This window comes from Budorcas taxicolor, chromosome 2, assembly GCF_023091745.1.
Source record: "Budorcas taxicolor isolate Tak-1 chromosome 2, Takin1.1, whole genome shotgun sequence".
NCBI classification, from domain to species: Eukaryota; Metazoa; Chordata; class Mammalia; order Artiodactyla; family Bovidae; genus Budorcas; species Budorcas taxicolor.
Genome location: NC_068911.1, coordinates 3,747,168 through 3,767,406, shown reverse-complemented (window position 1 = coordinate 3,767,406; position 20,239 = coordinate 3,747,168). Strand labels below are relative to the sequence as shown.

Here is a 20,239-nt window from a genome sequence, read left to right as displayed (position 1 = left end):
AAGCGTGCTTTTAAAAAGTCATTTGAAACGTATGCTTGAACCCAGAAGGAACTCTTAGAGCCCAGGTTGAAATGAGGCCTGAGGCCTGCCGACCTCCCCCCATCTCCGTGGTGCTGCTTGGCTGGGGGGCGCCTGCACACCGCAGTCCCGTGGGTGTGGGGTTAGACCTCGGGGCTCCTCGCAGGGAGTGGGAGCTGCCACCTGTCTGTGGCAAAGTGCCCAGGTCACTCTGAGGCCGGTACAGTTATTACCCCACTGAAGGAAATGGGTGCTCACTCCAGTATTCTTGCCTAGAGAATTTCACGGGCAGAGCCCATGGGATTGCAGAGTCAGACACGACAGTCCCTCAAACACGTTCTCTTGTTTCACTTCCAGGTGAACGTGGGGCGTGTGGGGCTGTGCTTTTCTGTCTGGGTAAGTGAGCGCCGGAGTAACAGGATACCCCACAGAACCCAGTCTCTGCAAGCCACCGCCACCCTCCTCTCTGCACGTGGGCACGGCCTCAGGTGAGTGCTCTGTGGGCACGCAGACCTCGACCTTGACCTCACACCGCGGCTGGGTCAGGCTCCCCGGCCCGCAGCGTCCACCTGTGTGTGGTGCAGCCGCCCTGCGGGCCGCCTGGCCACGCCGAGGAGTGGGCGCACGCTCCCCACACGAGGCCAGAGCAGGACGGGGCGTAATCGCCACCTCCACCTGGGCGGCAGTAAGGATCTGAACTCTGGTCGTTCAAGTAGACTCAGCCGCCACAAAAGTCCATCCTGTGAAGAGAGTGCTAAGGGGACACCGCGGAGGGGCCCTGGCTCAGTGTGAGGAAGCAAGCAAGATCCCCCCAAAAGCCATGTACTAGTTCTTAGGCCCATTTGGGACCCAAACTTGCCACATCTGACGACCTGAAAACCCTGAGAGCTGTGCGTTAGGGGGCGTCTGGCAAAGCGGAGAGTGTTTCTCCAAGGGTCATGGTGCTCCACCTGGGCCTCCGGGGACGCAAGTCCAGAGGGCTGGGCAGCAAGGGTGAGGGGCTCGCTGCGGCTTGCAGGGCTGGGCCTCGCGGGGCAGCAGCGCCTCCTGGTGGCTGGGCCCCTCCCAGCTCAGGTGGGCCAGACCGCAGGCCGACTCCAGTGGAGGAGGGTAGGGAGCACTAGGGCTGCAGAGGCTTCTGGCCCCACCGCACCCACTGTGTCCCCCACTTGGGGTAAGAGCAGAGCGCACCTGATCTCCCGGGTAAGGCTTCCAGCGGCAGGTGCTGGGGTGGCCTTGTCCTGCCAGTGGGAGACTGCAGGCCTGTGGAAGCAGCAGGGCCCCCAGACCCGCCTTCCCGTCTCCAAGCTACTCAGGAGCATGAAAGCCCTCCTGTCACTGACCTGACTCACCTCCCAGTGGCTGCCTCCGGCTCTGGGAGAGGGACACGGCTCCTTTCTGACCACGTCAGCGCCCTGCCCTCGATCATCGGGGACACATGGGGATTAGGTGGGAGGACCACTGGGGAAGGCCCCACCCACGGGCTCCCCACTTCCTGGGTGGAGATAAAGGGAAACGACCCTGCCCTTGGGCGCACAAATATTTTGTGAAGGAGGTTTATTTTTTTCTCCTCTTACCCCAAATAACAGCAGGACACAGACCAGGCAGCTTCCCCCCCATGCCCTGTGGCGAAGTGCCCAGGTCACTCTGAGGCCGGTACAGTTATTACCCCACTGAAGGGGAATGGCTGCTCACTCCAGTATTCTTGCCTAGAGAATTTCACGGGCAGAGCCCATGGGATTGCAGAGTCAGACACGACAGTCCCTCAAACACGTTCTCTTGTTTCACTTCCAGGTGAACGTGGGGCGTGTGGGGCTGTGCTTTTCTGTCTGGGTCAAAGAAGAGCCAAAGCCGAGTCAGTGCTGTTCCCCCCAGAGGAGGCAGAGACTGAGGCTGAAGTGGTGGCCTCCCCCGCCGCCGCCCCCCCAGGTTTCTCCGACCCCTGAGGCCACGGTAGGGACCGAACAGCAGGCTCTGCAGCCTGGTGCCCACTGGGCCCGTCCCCCTCACCCTGGCAGGAGGCCTGCCTCCCGCTCCAGCAGCCGGCTGACCATGTCCAGGGCCAGGGGCAGGGCGGTGTTGCAGTCGCGGTGATAGCGGGGCTGGGACACCTCCATGCTGGGCGTGAGCACAAACTGGGCCACACTGGGCATCTTGAGCAAGTTCAGCAGCTCGGTGGCCCGTGTGCAGACGGCTCCCAGGTCGTCCTCGCCGTGCACGGGGCCCACGGCTGGGCTCTGGGCCAGTGTCCTCATTTTGGACAGGAGCAGGGAGACCCTGGGGGTGGGTCAGCCTGTCAGCGTAGGAACACCCCTCAGGTGGACGGGGGCTCGGGGAGGGGCCCAGCCGCCAGGAGCATGGGCCAGTGTGGCCTTGACTGAGGAGTGCCCACAGCCCGGGCCACTGGCGCCCAGCTGGGAGGCTCATGCAGACGCTCTGTCCAGGTGTCTAGGAGGGGGCCACCACCAGGCCCTTCGCTTTCCCCACAGGAAGGCTGCAGGTTGTACCTGGGGATCAGGTCTTGGCTCCGGGAGGCCAACTTGGTCAGTGTGGTCATGAGCACAGTGATGACCTGCGGAGGACACTTGGGAAGGGTGGCAGAGGGCCGAGACTGGGTGACCTCGAAAAGCAGGGCCTCCAGAGCTTCAAAGAACCTGTTGATCTGTTCTGCGGTGCAGCGCCGGTCCCAGGACACCGAGAGGTACTCGCCAATGGCCCACACCTGGGCGGGGAACAGCACTCAGCCTGCAGCAGGCCCCGTGGCAGGCGCGGGCCAGGGCGAGGGGGAGGCCGCCTTACCACAGAGGTGAGCATGTGCCCGGTGCTGCGGGGCCCCCCCAGGCTGCCCACGAACTCCAGCAGCTCTTTGGCCCGCTCGACCACCAGCGGGGGGTGCAGCCTGCACAGGCCTGGGAACTGGGAGCTCAGCACCCTGTTGGAGAGAACGCCGCTCAAGAGACCCCAGCCCCACGGCCCGGCAGGAGAACCACCAGGTGGTGGGCCGGGCTGGCAAGGGGATGAGCCCGCATGAGTCAGGCCTTCAGAAAGGGCACCTTCTGGAAGGCGCTGCCCAAGAGAAGCTGGCGGGGGAGGGGATGAGGCAACTCTGGAGTGGGAAGAGTCTGTGCGGCAGCCCACGACATGTCGAGGCTGGGCCTGGGAGGAGGCTGGGGAGGGGGGTCTGCATTGACCACAGCTGAGGGCACAGGGGGGCTGGAGCCGCAGGAGAGGTGGAGCCCTGCAGAGCCGCCGGGGGAGACCCACCTGTGCACGTCGGCTTCATACCCCTCAACCTGGAAAAGCGAGTCACTTCTCTCCAAGAGCAGCAGTGCCAGCTGGCTGGCCAGGGCCCCATCGGCGAACTGGGAGGGAGAGAGAGCCTGGGTGCCCGGCCAGAGGCACCTGTGCGCTGGGCCCTGCTGTGTACGCTGCCCCGGGGGCTGCTCACAGCCACATTCTGGGGGGACAGGAGCTCGGCCCAGGCTGCTGTGAGCAGCACTTTGTGCCCTGACCCGCGTACTGCTGCGGTTGGCCCCGCAGCTCCGGCTGGCCCTCTGCTGCAGGCACAGAGGCCCTGGGAGACGGGCTCACCTGTGTCACTGCTGCGAAGAACGCTCGGAGTAGAGTGGGCACAGCCTGGGCACACTGGAGTACCCGGGCGCAGCTGGCCAGGGGCTTCAGCAGCTGGTGGAGCGGTGTCAGCCTGGGGACACACAGCCCCGTCCTAAGCACCCGCTGCTGCCCTCGTTGGCCTGCCTTAGCTCCCCCGGGACACGCGTGTGGGCGGGGCCAGTCCTGGTGCGTCTGCCTCTCAGGTGCTCAGCCTTACTTCTTCCGTCTGCGGAAGGAGTCAGTGTGCCCCCACCCGCCGGAGAAACAAGGGCGGGACTGGGTAGCGGAACAAACCACAAGCTCAGTGCCCGGGAAGTGCTCCGCCGTGCAGCCAGTGCTGCTGGTGGCCGTGAGCAGAACTGTCCGGCCAGGTCAGAAAGCAGCAGGTTCTGGGCCGGGTGCCGACCACAGCGGCCTGCGCTCAGGGCCCACCACCGAGGGCCTACCTCTCCATGGTCCCGCTGGCCTTGGCCCGCAGCAGGTGCTGGAACAAGCCCTGGGCCTGGGGATCCCGCAAGGCCTCCAGGCAGCCGGGGGCTCTCACGGAGGTGTCCCAGAGTGGCCTCTCAGACGCAGCCTGCGACAACCTGCAAGCAGAGACGGCGGGGTGGGGCTGGGACGCGGCTCCAGCCCCACCCCCTGCCCCGTGGTGTCCCCGGTCAGGGAGAGACTCGAGCCGCCGTCACCCTAATGGCACCTGCTCTGGAGCAGGCAGGGCAGACGTGGGAGCGGGCAGCAGCGGGCTGGGCTCACCGGAGCTGCAGCTCCAAGGCCGCGGTCAGGCTTGGCAGGTCCAGTAGCAGGTGGAGCATCTCCACGGCTGTGCCTGCGTCGACCAGCGCCGGCAGGAGCACCACAAACTCGGAGGTGAGGGCCGGACTGCTCCAGGCCAGGAACTGCAGGGAGGAGGGGCGCCTCAGTGCCCCCAACCCCAGGGTCGGGACGTGCCCTTCACCGTCTTCCCCGGGATCCCGCTTGCTTCCACCCGGACCTGGTGCCAATGACCACTAGCCATCATTTCTTCCTGACTAAAGGACTGAGTCTCTGATTTTGGAAAAGCTCCGCAGTGACATGCCAAAAACACCCATCAAAGATGAAGGCACCAAAGGGATGACACAACGGGCGCAGCCGCCCAGTGGAGACGCTAACTCTGAACCAACGCCGTGGGCTCTGCCAGCCTGAGCGCACCTTCCCAAGGGAACGGGCCACCTCGAGCATGGGTGCCCGCTGCCCCAGAGGCCCAGCTCACGTGCCTTGAAAAGGTTGGGGAAGCTGGTCCTAAGAAGGTCCAGGTTGCTGCCGACCAGCAGGAGGTAGTCCCTGCAGAACTGGATGAACTCGAAGGCCAGCATTGAGCTGTGGAAGTGTTCGGACGGGATCCTGGTGAAGAGGTGTTGGCAGACGGCGTCGGCGTCCACTGCAGCAGCCTCCCCTGAGAGCACCGGCTCCGTCAGGCCAGGAGGCCTCAGGCCTGGCCTCCAGGGCCTCTCGCGTCCCCGGGACACCCTTGGCAGACACGTCTGGCGTCACAAGCGCGGGCTGAGCGCACCCAGCTCTTCCCGTGTCTGGCCACAGACCCACCCCTCTGGGTACAGAGACGAAGACTGTTCCTTAGAGGGGCTGGCTTCAGGCACCTTCTAGGGAACTCCTTGGTAAAGAGAGCTCGAGATTACCATCAACCTGGTAAAAACCCTGGATTTAAAAAATCCCCTGCACGTGACTGCTAAGCGCCTATCAAAGCGCTGCTGCTCTACGGCGGCAGAGGGGCTGCCCCTGCCCGGCGCCCTGTTCTCCAGCGCAGGAGGCGCTCACCGTGGCGCAGGAAGAACTGGGCGACGGGCAGCAGCACACGGACACAAGCCGGGTCCCCACAGAGCCGGGTGCGCAGGGCCCGCAGACTCGGGAGGGCACGGTACAGGAAGGAGGGGTCCTGCCGACAGAGCACGTCCAGCACCAGCACGGCCTCCACCAGGCACTGCGGAGACACGGGTGGCTCAGAGGGAGCCGTGGGCCCCACCTAAGGCCGCCCGCTGGCACTCACCGCCTTCTGCAGGTCTGAGTCGGCCTTCCTCAGGGCTCCTGGGGGAGGGAAGAGGGCCACCTGGTCTCTCCGTCCCACTGGCACCTCCAGATGAGGCGGCGGCCCATGTTCTGGAAACTCAAAGGGCAGCCAGGGAGCCCACACCCGGGGGGACCCCAGCGCGGACACAATGCGGGGCAGGTGGGGCAGGCGCAGGACTCACGGCGGCCGCTCTGCTCCAGGAGGCGCTGGCAATACTCCAGGGCCTTTTCCCGCAGCCACTCGGCGGGCGGCAGCAGGTGGCTGGCGGTGGAGGCAGCCGAGAGCACTGACACGGTGGAGCCCTCCAGCTCTGACCTGTCGTCTAAAGAGAGGGGCGGCTCAGCAGCTCGCAGGGACGGGTGGTCTGGAGGGCGGGGGAGCGCCCGTGGGCTGCCAGGGCCGGAGCTCAGTCCCACCTGCTCCCACCCTCACAGGACACCCGTGGTGGAGACACACCCGGACTGTCTAAACCGCTAGCAGGCGTGCGGATGAGGAGTTGCTTGACTCCAACGTCTGGAGCCCACGAGGCTTGGCCAAGGCGCCCAGGGGCCCGCCCTGTCCTACCTGCATCTGTGGCACCCGGGCGCGTGGGGCCGCCCTGCAGCAGCCAGGCCCGCAGCATGGAGAAGGCCTGCACGTTGAGCCGCTGGTCCTCCGTGAAGCGTTGGCCCGTGGACAGCACCGTGAAGAAGTCTGTGGCCACGGACCCGTCCATCTCAGTGACAGGGCCCGGCTGCAGGGGACAAGAAGGTCAGCAGGCACGGCAGGGCCAAGAACAGCCAGGGCGCCCTCGTAGGGTGAAAGAACGCGGGCACTTGGGCTGACGACACGGCCCTGCTCCGGATCCCCACCCACACAACCCGAGACTCCTCACAGCATCACGGGCGCAGGACCCAAGCACCACGCCCTCAATGCCTGGGTGGAGACAGGAGAGGGGTCATCCTGGAACCAGGGCGGTGCTCCCACAGGAGGAGCTGAAGGCAGCCCATGGCGTGGCCCCAGGACAGGGCAGCCCCCACCCCCGCTGCCCCTGAGACTCACCTGCCGGGCTCTGGGTGTGGAGAAGAAGCCCCCGGAGGCATGGGCCGCCCCCTGCTGGACGCTGGCATAGCGGAGCCAGTCCCCCAGCCGCTTGCTGAGCGCCTTGGTCTGCTCTGGCGGGGGGGACACCGTGGGGACGGAGTTAAGTCTGCGTGGCCCCGGTGGTCACCCCCTGCCCCCCCGCCGACACTGCTGACCTTCAGAAAGGGCATCTGGGGCCAGGCTGGCGACCTTGGACACGACGGGGAGGAGGTGTGTCAGGCTGGGCCCCTCGGACTGCCGACTCTCCAGGACCTTGATGACGCACTGGCCCACGGTCCTGACCTGCTGCGGGTCGCCCTGCAGAACCCCTGGCGGAACGTGAACACCAACTCCTCCCAACAACCACCACTCTGCCCAGGCGTCCAGAACATAACCAGGGCAGGCCCGGACCAGCCTGCTCGCTCACAGGGCGCACACGGCGGCTGGATCACTGAGCCCAGGGCCACCAGGGGTGGGCTAGGGGGCCGCGGCAGTCACGTTACCTGGGCCAAGAGCACAGAGGCCACCAGCCCCAGCTGCCGCGAGCTCTGGGCATGGTCACAGGACAGGCTCAGGCTGTTGGAGGGTGCCATCTCTCGCAGCACAGCGGCACAGAGCAGCTGGAGCCGCTCGGGGCAGCGGGGCGAGCAGAGGGCGGTCTGCAGCAGCGCCACACATGTGGGCTCCAGCCTGGAGGGCAGGGGCTGGTCAGCCTCTGTGGGGCAGGGCAGGCTGCCCGGAGGCCAGGTGGGCGCTCACCTCCTGCTGTACTTGGTGGCCGCCACAATGAGGAAGAGCCTCCGCAGGGCGTCCAGGGTGTCGGGGCCCCAGTCCTCCGCCTGCAGCAGCGCGCTGACGCGGGCACAGAACCTGCTCAGCTCCATGGCCCTGACCTCCCTGCAGGGAGAGGGAGACCACCGCATGGTAACTGGAAAGGCCGCCCCAGCGGGGGGCAGGCCCTCACGAACAGAGGGGCCCAGGTGTTGTGGGCGGGGCGCTAGGCCCCTCGGGATGAACCGCTGACGGGTACCCACCCAGGTCCTTGCCCCTCCCCTGCCAGCGGGAGACCCTCATGCCACCAGCGTCCACAGCAAGCCTTCACACACTCAGGTTTTGTTATTCCAGGACCAGAAAAACCAATTGGTTTAGAAGTCAAAACTAACGGAGATTTTAGTCTGAACCAAGTTGCTTTTCAAAAGATTTTTTTAACTTCTGGGAATAAGAATTAAGTACGATAGAGCAAATATTATGACATTACTCTAATGGTTAATTTGAAATGTACATATATCTACTAAGCATTTAAAACAGGTTCTATACTGAATGTGGTCTCAAGACAGCCTGCTTCCCATTCCATGCTGAAAAGCAAGGAGAGGCAACATGCCAGCAAGTCACCACGCTGCGAGCTTTGGGGGGTTCTCGGACGGGCGCAGCCCACAGCTGGGCCCTCCCCCAAGCTATGGGTGAAGCCCTCCAAATCCGTTCTGCTGGCACTCAGGGTCTGCAGTTTTGACCTTAGAGCGCATGCGCCCCGTCTCTAAGGCTGTGGAGGGGCCCTGGGCGGTGGCTTGTGCTTCCCTGTTTACTTAAGGGCTGGCAGAGAAGTCCCAGCAGACCTCCCACCACTCCCCCTTACCCCGGCCAGAGCGGGACGCAGCCCCTACAAACACAAGCAGAGGCGTGAGTGGGCGGAGGAGACTTGGCCCTGGGCCGGTCCAGCCTGCTTTTCTCTGGGTGATGTTGGAGGCAGAGACTGCCAGCCTGTCCCAGACAGCAGTGCCCCTCATCCACATCCCAACTCAAGGACTCTTTTGAAAGGAGAGTCCAGCCACCCACACGCTCAGCAGCTCCGAGCCTTCCCTACTTCACCAAGGGCACCGCGTCCTGCTCGCCTGCCTTCGCCCAGCTTGGACCCTCTGCCCGGAGCGCTCTTGGCTGCTTCCCTTCCTGCTCTGAGCTGCTGGTTAGTCGTCTGGTCCTTCAGGAAAGGCCCCCAGCCCTGCACTCACCCTCCCCGCTTACCTGAGTCCCCCTTTCCTCTGCAGCTCACAAGTCATGCTTCTGATAAGTTTCTCCATCCTTCTTCCCATCTCTGAAAACTTTATAACTAAAATTTTCTCCAAATCCTAATTCCCAAAACTTTAGTAATTTGTTTTAAAGTGCCACAAAAAATCAAAGAAATGATGAACACTAGTGAAACACAACTGATAGTTACTTAACCGTTCCTCAAATCTTAACAGGAGTTCCTGTGCACCGAAGGGGCAGAGAAACGAGAAGCAGGGCTGCTCCTTCTGCCTTTCAGTCTGTGAGTTTATGACTGAACAGAAGACAAGCTGGGAGCTCTGAGTGGGTCTCAGTTCTTTGTGTCCCGGCAACAACTGCGGGGCATGCACATCGCAGGCTGAGTGAGCTGCTAGCATTTCCTCTTTTCTGGGGCGAGGAGAACGGGAGAGCAGGAGGACAGAGCTCACTTCCCCCCATGAGCAGACAACCACAGCGACGCAAGAGGCAGTGCCCACTGAAAACAAACGAGCCTCGCTGGGAGAGGGACCCACATGGACTTGAGGAGGAGCGATCGGAGGGACACAGGAAAGGGGGGGTACAGGGGCTTGAGTGCCGTCCTGGGGACTGAGGGTGTGAACCACACACTGCGTGTCCCAGCCTTGGAGTCTGACACCAGGAAGACGAGTCCTTTGGCTGGTTTGGAAACCAGTGAGGCCATCAGCAGGGCTGCGAGAAACCTAGCCTCTACTTGTAACACGTGGGCACAGGCTCGCCTGCGGCTCAACTAAGGCAGAGGAAGCAGAACGCGACTGTCCGGGGTGTCCCAGGGCACGTGGTGGTAAAGAACCGCCTGCCAGTGCAAGAGATGCAGGTTCGATACCTGGCTCAAGATCCCCCACTCCAGGGTCCTTGCCTGGAGAATCCCACGGACAGAGGAGCCGGGCAGGCTGCAGCCCGTGGGGTCGCAAGTCCGTGGGACGCGACTGAGCATGCGCTGGCTGGTTTCCATGCCGGCCCAGCTGAGCACCTGCCCTGCTCCCCTTTAAGGGCAAGGATGCCACTGCTGGGAGGGGGGTGAGCACACACTCAGGGAGCAGACCCAGCCTGGACCTCATCCTCAGGGCTTCTGCTCCAGCCGTGGGACCCGACCCCACCCCACACGGGCAGTGATGGCCACTGTGGTGAGGAGAATCCAGCCCCTCCGTCTCCAGCCCACCTCCTACCAAGGCAGCACCCTGGGGCACCCCTTCAGGGTCACACACGGTAGCTAACTGTTTCATCTGATGTCACAGACACAGAACAGTAAAGCAAAATGAAAGGGCAGAGACCTGAGAAGACAACTAATGAAACATGATTCCCAGAACAAGAGTTCCAGGTATTAGTAGGAAGACTGCTGTCTGAACTAGGGAAAAGAATTGAACACAGACTTTTAACAAGGAGCTAGAAAATATGAAAAAATGATCAGAGCAGATATATACAACTGAAATGAAAAGCATACTGGAAGGAATGCCAACCAGCTACGTGATACAAAAAAACATGTAGGTGTCATGGAAGACAGAGTGAAAACTATCCAATCAGAACAGCAAAAAGAAACACATTTTAAGAAATGGAGACCAATTAAGACCCCTCTGGGACAACAGCAAGGATACTAACATTCACATACAGGGGTCTGAGAAGGGTCGAAAATGCATTCGATGAGATTATGACTGAAAACTTCCTGAACCTAAAGGAGGAAACAGCCAGGTACAGGAAGCAGAGACCCCCGAAAAAGACAAACCCAAAGACACCCACCCCAAGACACACCAAAATTAAAGTGGCAAAAGCTAAGAAGAATTCTAACAGGAACCCCCCTATGGCTATCAAAAAGGAAAAACCCACAGTCTAGGGTGCTTTACCCAGGAATGTTACCATTCAGAATTAAAGGAAGAGGTGAAGAACTTTTCAGACTAGCAAAAACTGAAACAGTTCATCAATACTACACTGACCCTAAGAGTTATAGGAATTTATAGATTAGGAAAACGCCCATGAGTAAGTGCAAATATATCGTAGTACTGTGGGTCCACCACCTAAGCTACCACGAAGGTCACATACATGAACCCCATGGTAGGTAACCACAAATAACCACAGGTCAAAGAGCCTCCAGAGACGACGGAGACGCAGCTGGAAAGCGAGCAACAGCGTGGCAGTAAGTACACGAAAGGGAAAGTGAAGTCCCTCAGTCGTGTCCGGCTCTTGGCGACCCCATGGACTGCAGCCCACCAGGCTTCTCCACCCGTGGACTCTTCCAGGCATGAGTACTGGAGTGGGTTGCCATTTCCTTCTCCAGAGGATCTTCCTGACCCAGGGATTGAACCTGGGTCTCCTGCATTGCCGGCAGATTTTTACCATCTGAGCCACCAGGGAATCTCCCAATACCCATCAGTAATCACTATAAATGCCAGTGGACTATCATGCTCCAATCAAAAGACATGAGCCAAACTGGAGAATCCCATGGATGGAGGAGCCTGGTGGGCTACAGTCCATGGGGTCGCCAAGAGTTGGACACGACTGAGCGACTTCACTTTCACTTCTCACTTTCATGCACTGGAGAAGGAAATGGCACCCCACTCCAGTGTTCTTGCCTGGAGAATCCCAGGGACGGGGGAGCCTGGTGGGCTGCCGTCTATGGGGTCGCAGAGTCGGACACGACTGAAGTGACTTAGCAGCAGTAGCAGCAGCAAGCCAAACTGATCAGTTTAAAAACAAGACACAACAATTATATATGCTACTTAAAGACTCCGCAACTGAAGACACAGACTGAAAGCAAAGGGGGTGGAAACAGAGACTTCATGTGAATAGAAACAGGAAAGCAGGGCAGCAACACTCATTATCAGACACGGCAGACTCTAAGCAAAGTCCAACAGAAGACAAAGAAGGGCCCATACGCGAAGAGCACAGCATGGTCACTCACATCCACACGCCCGATAAAGCCGCGCCTAGATACTAACAGGCCAAAGGGAGAGCTGACAACGGTCCAGTGACAGCAGGGGGCTTCAGCATCTCACACCAATGGGCGCACTGTGCTTAGAGGCTCAGTTGCATCCGACTCTGCGCGCCCATGGGCCGCAGCCCTCCAGGTGCCTGGGGTTTCCCAGGCAAGAATACTGGAGTGGGGTGTCATGCCCTCCTCCAGAGGATTCTTCCCAACTCAGGGATCGAATGCAGGTCTCCCGCACTGCAGGCAGATTCTTCACCATCTGAGCTACCAGGGAAGCAACTGTATCAACAGACTTATTATCCAGACATAAAGTCAGTAAGGAAGCAGCAGCCTTGAATGACACAAGCTGACGAGGCGGGCGCTCCAACCAGCCGGGTACACACTGTTTAAAACGCACATGGAATGTTCCCAGGATAGATCACACGTTAGATTATTAAATGAGCCTCAACAAATTTAAGAGGACAGAAATGATACCCAGTACCCTTTCTGACCACAACAGTATGGAACTAGAAATGAATTACAGAAAGAAAAAAACAGGAAAAACACAAACATGTAGAGTCTACACGCTACTAAGCATGCTACTGAAATAAGCGGCACAGAAAAGGAAGAGCAAATAGAAAACACCTCAAGAAGAAAACAACACACCCCCAAATCGACGGGCGCGGCAAAAGCAATTCCAGGAGGGAAGTTTACAGCAATCCAGGCACACCTCAAGGAACAACAGTCTCAAACAACCACCATCTAAACAACAGAAGAGACAAAGGCCACAGTCAGCAGATGGGGGGAAATATAAAGAGCGGAGAAGAGGCAAGACAGACGGGAACAACAGACCAGACTGCGAAAGACAAGACTGACAAGCCGTAGGTCAGGGTGGTCAAGAGAAACAGAGAGGACCCAAATAAAGCAAGATACGAAAGAGGAGAAATCGTGAAGTGAGACGCCAAACACTCCACAGACAATAGCACCGATACTTACAGGCAGACGGATGTGATGACCTAGAAGAAATGGATAAATTTCTAGAAACATACAATTTCCAAGACTGAATTGGAAGAAACAGACAATCTGAACAGACCTGTCACTAGCAGTGAAAACTAAATTAGTAATAAAACTTCCAGCAAACAAAAGTCTGGGACCAGAGAGCTTCATGAGGGAACTCTACCAAACATATAGACAGGTAATACCTATCCTTCTCAAACTATCCCAAAAGACCGAAGGGGAGGGAGCACTCTTCAGTTCTTTCTATGAGGCCACAATTACCTTGATACCAAAATCAGGCAGGCACTACCAAAAAAAAAAAAAAAAAAAAAAACCCAAACGATTACAGGTCAGTATCTATGATGAACATAGATGTGAAAATCCTCAAAAGAACATCAGCAAACAAAATTCAACAATAAAAAAAGATCATGGGGAATTCTCTGGTGGTCAAGTGATTAGAACCCTGCACTTTCACTGCTGAGGGTGAAGGTTCAATCCCTGTCAGGGAATTAAGATCCCACAAGCCATGAAGTACGGCAAAAAAAAAAAAGAAAAAGAAAAAAAAAATCCTACACCATGGTCAAGTTAGATTTATGTTTATTCCAGGGTCACAAGGATGCTTCAACATCTGCAAATCAATCGGTGTAATATACCATGTTAACAAATGGAAGGATAAAATTCACGTGACCATCTCAATAGATGCAAAAAAAAGCATCGGACAAAATTCAACATTCATTCACCATAAAAACTCTCATCAAAGTTGGTATCAGTTCAGTTCAGTCGCTCAGTCGTGTCTGACTCTTTGCAACCCCATGAATCGCAACACGCCAGGCCTCCCTGTTCATCACCATCTCCCGGAGTTCACTCAGACTCACGTCCATCGAGTCCGTGATGCCATCTAGCCATCTCATCCTCGGTCGTCCCCTTCTCCTCCTGCCCCCAATCCTTCCCAGCATCAGAGTCTTTTCCAATGAGTCAACTCTTCGCATGAGGTGGCCAAAGTACTGGAGTTTCAGCTTTAGCATCATTCCTTCCAAAGAAATCCCAGGGCTGATCTCCTTCAGAATGGACTGGTTGGATCTCCTTGCAGTCCAAGGGACTCTCAAGAGTCTTCTCCAACACCACAGTTCAAAAGAATCAATTCTTCGGCGCTCAGCCTTCTTCACAGTCCAACTCTCGCATTCATACACGACCACAGGAAAAACCATAGCCTTGACTAGACAGACCTTACTCGGCAAAGTAATGTTTCTGCTTTTGAATATGCTATCTAGGTTGGTCATAACTTTGCTTCCAAGGAGTAAAGCGTCTTTTAATTTCATGGCTGCAGTCACCATCTGCAGTGATTTTGGAGCCCAAAAACATAAAGTCTGACACTGTTTCCCCATCTATTTCCCAAGAAGTGATGGGACCGGATGCCATTATCTTCGTTTTCTGAAAGTTGAGCTTTAAGCCAACTTTTTCACTCTCCACTTTCACTTTCATCAAGAGGGTTTTTAGTTCCTCTTGACTTTCTGCCATAAGAGTGGTGTCATCTGCATATCTGAGGTTATTGATATTTCTCCCAGCAATCTGGAGTTCAGCTTGTGTTTCTTCCAGTCCAGCGTTTCTCATGATGTACTCTGCATATAAGTTAAATAAGCAGGGTGACAATAGACAGCCTTGACGTACTCCTTTTCCTATTTGGAACCAGTCTGTTGTTCCACGTCTAGTTCTAACTGTTGCTTCCTGACCTGCATACAGATTTCTCCAGAGGCAGGTCAGGTGGTCTGGTATTCCCATCTCTTTCAGAATTTTCCACAGTTTATTATGATCCACACAGTCAAAGGCTTTGGTGTAGTCAATAAAGCAGAAGTAGATGTTTTTCTGGAACTCTCTTGCTTTTTCCATGATCCAGTGGATGTTGGCAATTTGATCCCTGGTTCCTCTGCCTTTTCGAAAACCAGCTTGAACATCAGGGAGTTCACGGTTCACGTATTGCTGAAGCCTGTCTTGGAGAATTTTGAGCATTACTTTACTAGCATGTGAGATGAGTGCAATTGTGCAGTAGTTTGAGCATTCTTTGGCATTGCCTTTCTTTGGGATTGGAATGAAAACTGACCTTTTCCAGTCCTGTGGCCACTGCTGAGTTTTCCAAATGTGCTGGCATATTGCGTGCAGCACTTTAACAGCATCATCTTTCAGGATTTGAAACAGCTCAACTGGAATTCCATCACCTCCACTAGCTTTGTTTGTAGTGATGCTTTCTAAGGCCCACTTGACTTCACATTCCAGGATGTCTGGCTCTAGGTGAGTGATCACATCATCATGATTATCTGGGTCGTGAAGATCTTTTTTGTACAGTTCTTCCGTGTATTCTTGCCACCTCTTCTTAATATCTTCTGCTTCTGTTAGGTCCAGACCATTTCTGTCCTTTATCGAGCCCATCTTTGCATGAAATGTTCCCTTGGTATCTCTAATTTTCTTGAAGAGATCTCTAGTCTTTCCCATTCTGTTCTTTTCCTCTATTTCTTTGCATTGATCGCTGAAGAAGGCTTTCTTATCTCTTCTTGCTATTCTTTGGAACTTCGCATTCAGATGCTTATATCTTTCCTTTTCTCCTTTGCTTTTTGCCTCTCTTCATCAAGGGAACATAATAAAGGTCATTTATGACAAACCCACAGCTAACATCATACTCAACACTGAGAAGCTGAAAATACTTTTCTTCCAGTATCAGGAACACATATAAGGGTACCCATTCTCACCGTTTCTATCTATTTAACACAGTGTAGTGTTTTGTAGGAGCACTTTAGTAAGAAAGAAGTCCTAGCCACAGCAGACTAGGAGAATCAGTAAAAGGCATAAAACTTGGAAGGGAAGTAAAACCCACTATTTGCAGATGATACGATACCATATATATATAAAACTCTAAAAAAAATATAATAAAATAAAAACACCTCTAAAGTTTCCACCAGAAACTATTACAACTAATAAAATAACTTCAGTTAAGTTGCCAGGATACAAGATTAATATTCAGAAACCTGTTGCTTTCCTATACACGTTAAAATCATCTGAAAAAGAATAAAATACCTAGGAATAAACTTAACAAAAGAGGTGAAAGACCTATACTCTGAAAACTATAAAACACTGATAGAGGAAACTGAAGATGACGCAAAGAAATGGAAAGAGATCTCATGTACACGAGTTGGAAGACTTAAAACTGCTAAAATCTCCATACTACCCAAAGCAATCTACAGACTTAATGCAATCTCTATCAAAATACCCATGGTTTTTCACAGAACTAGAATAATTCTAAAACATGAACAGGCAAAGCAATCTTAAGAAAAAACAAAGCTGGAGAGAGGTATCATGCTCTCTGATTTCAGACTATACTAAACTACAAAACTACAGTAATGACTGTAAACATCATGCACTGGCAGCAACACAGCCACACAGACACACAGACACACACACACACACAAAGACACAGACACACAGCAACACACACACACAGCAACACAGACCCCCCCCCCCCCACCCCAGAACAGAACAGAGAGCCTAGAAATAAAAGTGTGGTCAATTACCCTACGACAAGGGAGGCAAAATGCAGGAGGAAAAGACAGTCTCTTCAGTCTGTGGTGCTTGGTGAAGCTGGAGCTGCCTGTAAAGGAAGGAAACTGGAACATTTCCTCGCACCATATACAAAAACAAAATGGATTAAATAACCTAAATGTAAGATCAGAAACCATAAAGCTAGAAGAAAACAAACACTCTGTGACAGAAACAGTGGGAACGGTTTTTGGCCCTGTTTCCTAAGGCAAAGGAAGCAAAAGCAGAAACGAGCAAATGGGGCCCAATTATTACACTTAAAAGTTTCTGCACAGCAAAGGAAACCACCTTAATGGGAGAAAACATTTGCAAGTGATGTGACTAACAAGGGTTTAATATCCAAAGTAAACAATTCACACAACTCAATATGGAAAAAAACAGTTTAAAAAATGGGCATAAGACCTGAATAGACATTTTCCCTAAGACGACATACAGATGGCCAACAGGCAGATAGAAAGACGCTCAACTGAGAGAAACAAATCAAAGTCACAACGAGGTAACACCTCATACCTGTCAGAAATGCTATCAAATGAGAAGACCACAATAACAAATGCTGGTAAGTGGAGAAAAGAAAACCCTAGTTCACTGTTGGCGGGAATGGAAATTGGTGCAGTCACTGGAAAACTGGAGGTTCCTTAAAAAACTAAAAGTTGAACTCATTCCTGGGTGTATATCCAAAGAAAACAAAAACTCTAATTTGAAAGGGAACACGCACCCCAATGTTCACAGCAGCCCTGTTTACAACAGCCAAGACCCGGAAGCAGTCCAAGTGTCATCAGCAGATGACTGGATAAAGGAGACGTGGCGTGCACTCACACAACGGAGCATCACTGAGCCACAAAGCACGGAACTCTGCAAGTGCAGAGCATGGGAGAGGCCAGGCAGCACTGTGCACAGTGAGAGAAGTCGGAGGAGACAGAGTCTGATCGTCATTCATACGCAGAGCCCAAAGTGGGGTTAATGACCACAACAAAACAGACGCGCACAGCACATGCTGGTGGTTATCAGTGGAGACGGAACCGGGGAGGGGAAGGGGTTAAGAAGCACAAACCAGGCGTCAAACAAGGTACAGACATATTGTACAGCACAGGCAAGGTAGTCAATGTAACAACTTTAAATGGAATATAATCTATTAAAATACTGAAGCACTACATTGTACCCCTGAAACTGATGCCGTGAATCAACTGTACTTCGACTTTTTGAAAAAGCTATTTTCCCTTAATACAGCTTCTAAATTCAAAACAGGCTGAACTGGAATAGTGGAACTTGAGTATTGGAATATATGTCCAAGATTGCAGGAAACAGACGTTTTTGGACGCAGTGGGAGAAAACATCAGCCTAACAAATTTTCAAGGGTTATTTTGACTACAGCAAACTTCTGCCCATTCACAGCCTTTACGACCTAACCCGCATTCAAGATCTTGCTTCCCTAAGATCACAGGAGCCTCAACCAGCCCAATTTTTTCCAGCAACTGGTCTAGCTCTGAATCCAGGTAGTTGTTCTTTTAAACCACGGTTCTGGCCGCCTCTGCTTCTCCTCGAGTAGCACCGAGTCTTACACTGACGGACTGCGGGGTCTGGGTCCGAGGCTACCTCTCTTTTCCCCCGTGAGTGGCTAGTCGGTGAGAAGAGAGCTAGCGACCAGTCAGTGGGCGTCCAGAGGCAGCCCGGGGCCAGAGGGCCGAGCAGCACCCCCTCAACACGCCCAGCGCGCGCGCGAGAATCTGTCACTAAACCCTTCGCGGCTCCCCGAAGGCCTCGGAAGGCATCGGACTCGCGAACCTCGCACACAGAGCTCGCCACGGCTCAGTCCAGCAGGCTCCCCGGCGCCTCTGCGGCTTTCCCGGCCCTGCGCCGCCGAGCCTCCGGCCCACCCCCGCGGGGCCCCGACCGGCTAGCTTTCCGCTCCCCCCTCAGGGCGCCGCTCGGGCCCGCCGCCTCCCCCGGACCTCCGCACGCCGGGCCCGGCCTCCTCCGAGGCCCCGCGCTGAGACCCACCGCCACACGGCCGAGGCGCTCACCTGGCCTGGCGGAGCAGGCTCTCCGTCCCCGCCGCCAGCATCCCGCCGCCGCCGCCGCCGCCGCCGCCCTGAGGGCGGGCCGCGCGCTCCCGACGCGAGCGCCCCGCGGAGCAGTGCCCGCACCGACGCCGGCTTCCGGGCCGCGCAGCGTGCCGCGTCACGTGGGCTCGGCGCACGGCCCCCGACCAATAGGCTTCGACGCGGCGCCTCCGCCCGGGGGAGGGGGGCGGGACTCTGCGCTGGGGGCCCTGCACGGGCTTCCGGCGCTTTAAGCCGCGGGTCCCGGGATCGCTGGCGCCCGGAGCCCTGGTGTGGCTTCGGGCGCCGTTAGGAGCTTCAGCCCAGCGCCTCCGTTCCGGGTTCTGTCCCACAAACGCCGTCCGCTCCGTCGCCGGCAGGTCTTGTGTGCAGCGCAGCTAAAACTGCTGCACACACCCCGTCCGTGCGCTGGGTCCGTGTCCAGAAGTTTGCAAGGAACAGCGGCAACTCCTAGAAGTTGCTTTCTAAAATTCCCATTTCATTTTTGCATCTAATGTAGGCTGTACCTGCCTCTTAAGAAAAGAAAAACAACTTAATCCCCACCATAATCACAGGCTCTCAGTATCTCGTTTTACAGGTAAGGGCAACAGGCTCAGAGAGGGAAGGTCAAATTCTAGTTAATTCTGAAAGGTGTGCTGGCCACAGTATTTCCACCCTGCAGACCGCGCGGGTCCTCTGCGCAGTGACAGCGTGATAAATGCTGTCACAGTCGAACCAGGAGGAGTTCTCTGTGAGGGACGTGAGGAACGGGTGCCTCAGATGAGCCCCAAGGGTGTCAGGCCAAGGGGTGGGAGGGGAAGGCAGAAGAAAGGTTTGAAGGCAGCATGAAGGCCTGCTTCCCCGGGCTTACATACTGGCAGGAGAGGAGAGAATGGACTGGGTTGTTGGGGGGGTGGGGTGCGGTGTAGAAAGGGCTGATCCTGAGTGAATGTGTGTGCGTGTGCATGGGTGTGTAGAAGGGGCTGATCCAGAGGAGGGAGGGAGGGAGCCTGCCTGAGCTAGGTAAGGGCTACCGGTGGAGGAACAGGGAAAACCAAGGGCGCCAATAGCTTCCTGCTTTTAGGGTGGTGCTCTCCGCCATGTGGCAGGAGAGGATGAAGAGGATTGTGGAATCATTCATTCATGGAACAAGCCATGATGGTGGCCCTGGGTTGTGCTTGGCAGCGTTTTAGGTTCTGGGGGACAAGAGAGGCTAAGTCCCTGTCCTCACAGAATTTACAGCCAGAAACATGGCTATCAAATACACAACCATATGCAGCTCAGTGGTGACAAACGCTCTGCAGGGCTGATGAAGGGAGGAGAGGGGAGGGTAAGGTTGGGTGTCTTTGCATAGGGCAGGTCAGCGAGGCCTTGGAAGGGTGAGCGGTGAGGAAGACCCTGGATGGGGGAAAGGGGGACAGCTCAGCGCTCATCAGGAAGGGAACTTGGGAAGGGAGCCTGGTCACAGGCCGTCTTGCTGAAAGCCTGCCACGTACCGCACAGCAACTGGCTCACACCTCACACGAGGAGGGCTGTTACTGAAGGAGATGGCTGACGCTGAAGAACCGGCTCAGGGCCCAGGGTCATACCTGGAGGAAGAAGAGGGATCTGAACTGACGGCCGGACTCCTGGTCAGCTTGGAGCCACTCTGCCCACTGCCTGCTGAGGAGTGGCCGGTGAAGCGGGAGGACAGCCAGGGACAGATGGGGTCCCAGAGGCCACGGGACTCAGGGTCGAGTTCCAAGTGCCGTGGGGAGGCTGAGCGAGGTCAGCCTGACTCGGGGCACCTGGTGTCCATCTGCGGCTGGTATGGAGATGGAAGGCAAGTCACTTCATTAGAAAATTCGACAGAAAGAACTGCAGTGAGGTGTGGGAGACAAGGGAAGAAGTTGGAAGGGTTACAGTCCG

General features: G+C 55.9%; 1 protein-coding gene across 3 annotated transcripts; it reads right to left on the bottom strand.

The window, feature by feature from the left end:
• Window positions 1–1,558: 1,558 nt before the first annotated feature.
• Window positions 1,559–18,390, bottom strand: AP5Z1 (adaptor related protein complex 5 subunit zeta 1). 3 transcript variants are annotated; one of them, XM_052659879.1, is made up of 17 exons: window positions 18,314–18,390; window positions 7,514–7,651; window positions 7,258–7,444; window positions 6,931–7,072; window positions 6,734–6,846; window positions 6,257–6,425; window positions 5,874–6,014; window positions 5,672–5,709; window positions 5,443–5,605; window positions 4,884–5,062; window positions 4,384–4,526; window positions 4,077–4,217; window positions 3,610–3,721; window positions 3,283–3,380; window positions 2,818–2,950; window positions 2,526–2,740; window positions 1,559–2,295 (listed from the first exon to the last, which is right to left on the bottom strand). In XM_052659879.1, exons 1-17 carry the CDS (start codon window positions 18,352–18,354, stop codon window positions 2,025–2,027), a joined length of 2,424 nt encoding a protein of 807 aa, XP_052515839.1. In that variant the 5' UTR covers window positions 18,355–18,390; the 3' UTR covers window positions 1,559–2,024. The 3 variants fall into 3 exon arrangements, with proteins under 3 accessions (XP_052515839.1, XP_052515848.1, XP_052515854.1); XM_052659888.1 differs by lacking the exon at window positions 18,314–18,390 and having other exon boundaries at window positions 1,559–1,847; window positions 2,029–2,295; window positions 7,258–7,644; XM_052659894.1 differs by lacking the exons at window positions 7,514–7,651; window positions 18,314–18,390 and having other exon boundaries at window positions 1,559–1,847; window positions 2,029–2,295; window positions 6,734–6,841; window positions 6,931–7,083; window positions 7,258–7,333.
• Window positions 18,391–20,239: the final 1,849 nt, after the last annotated feature.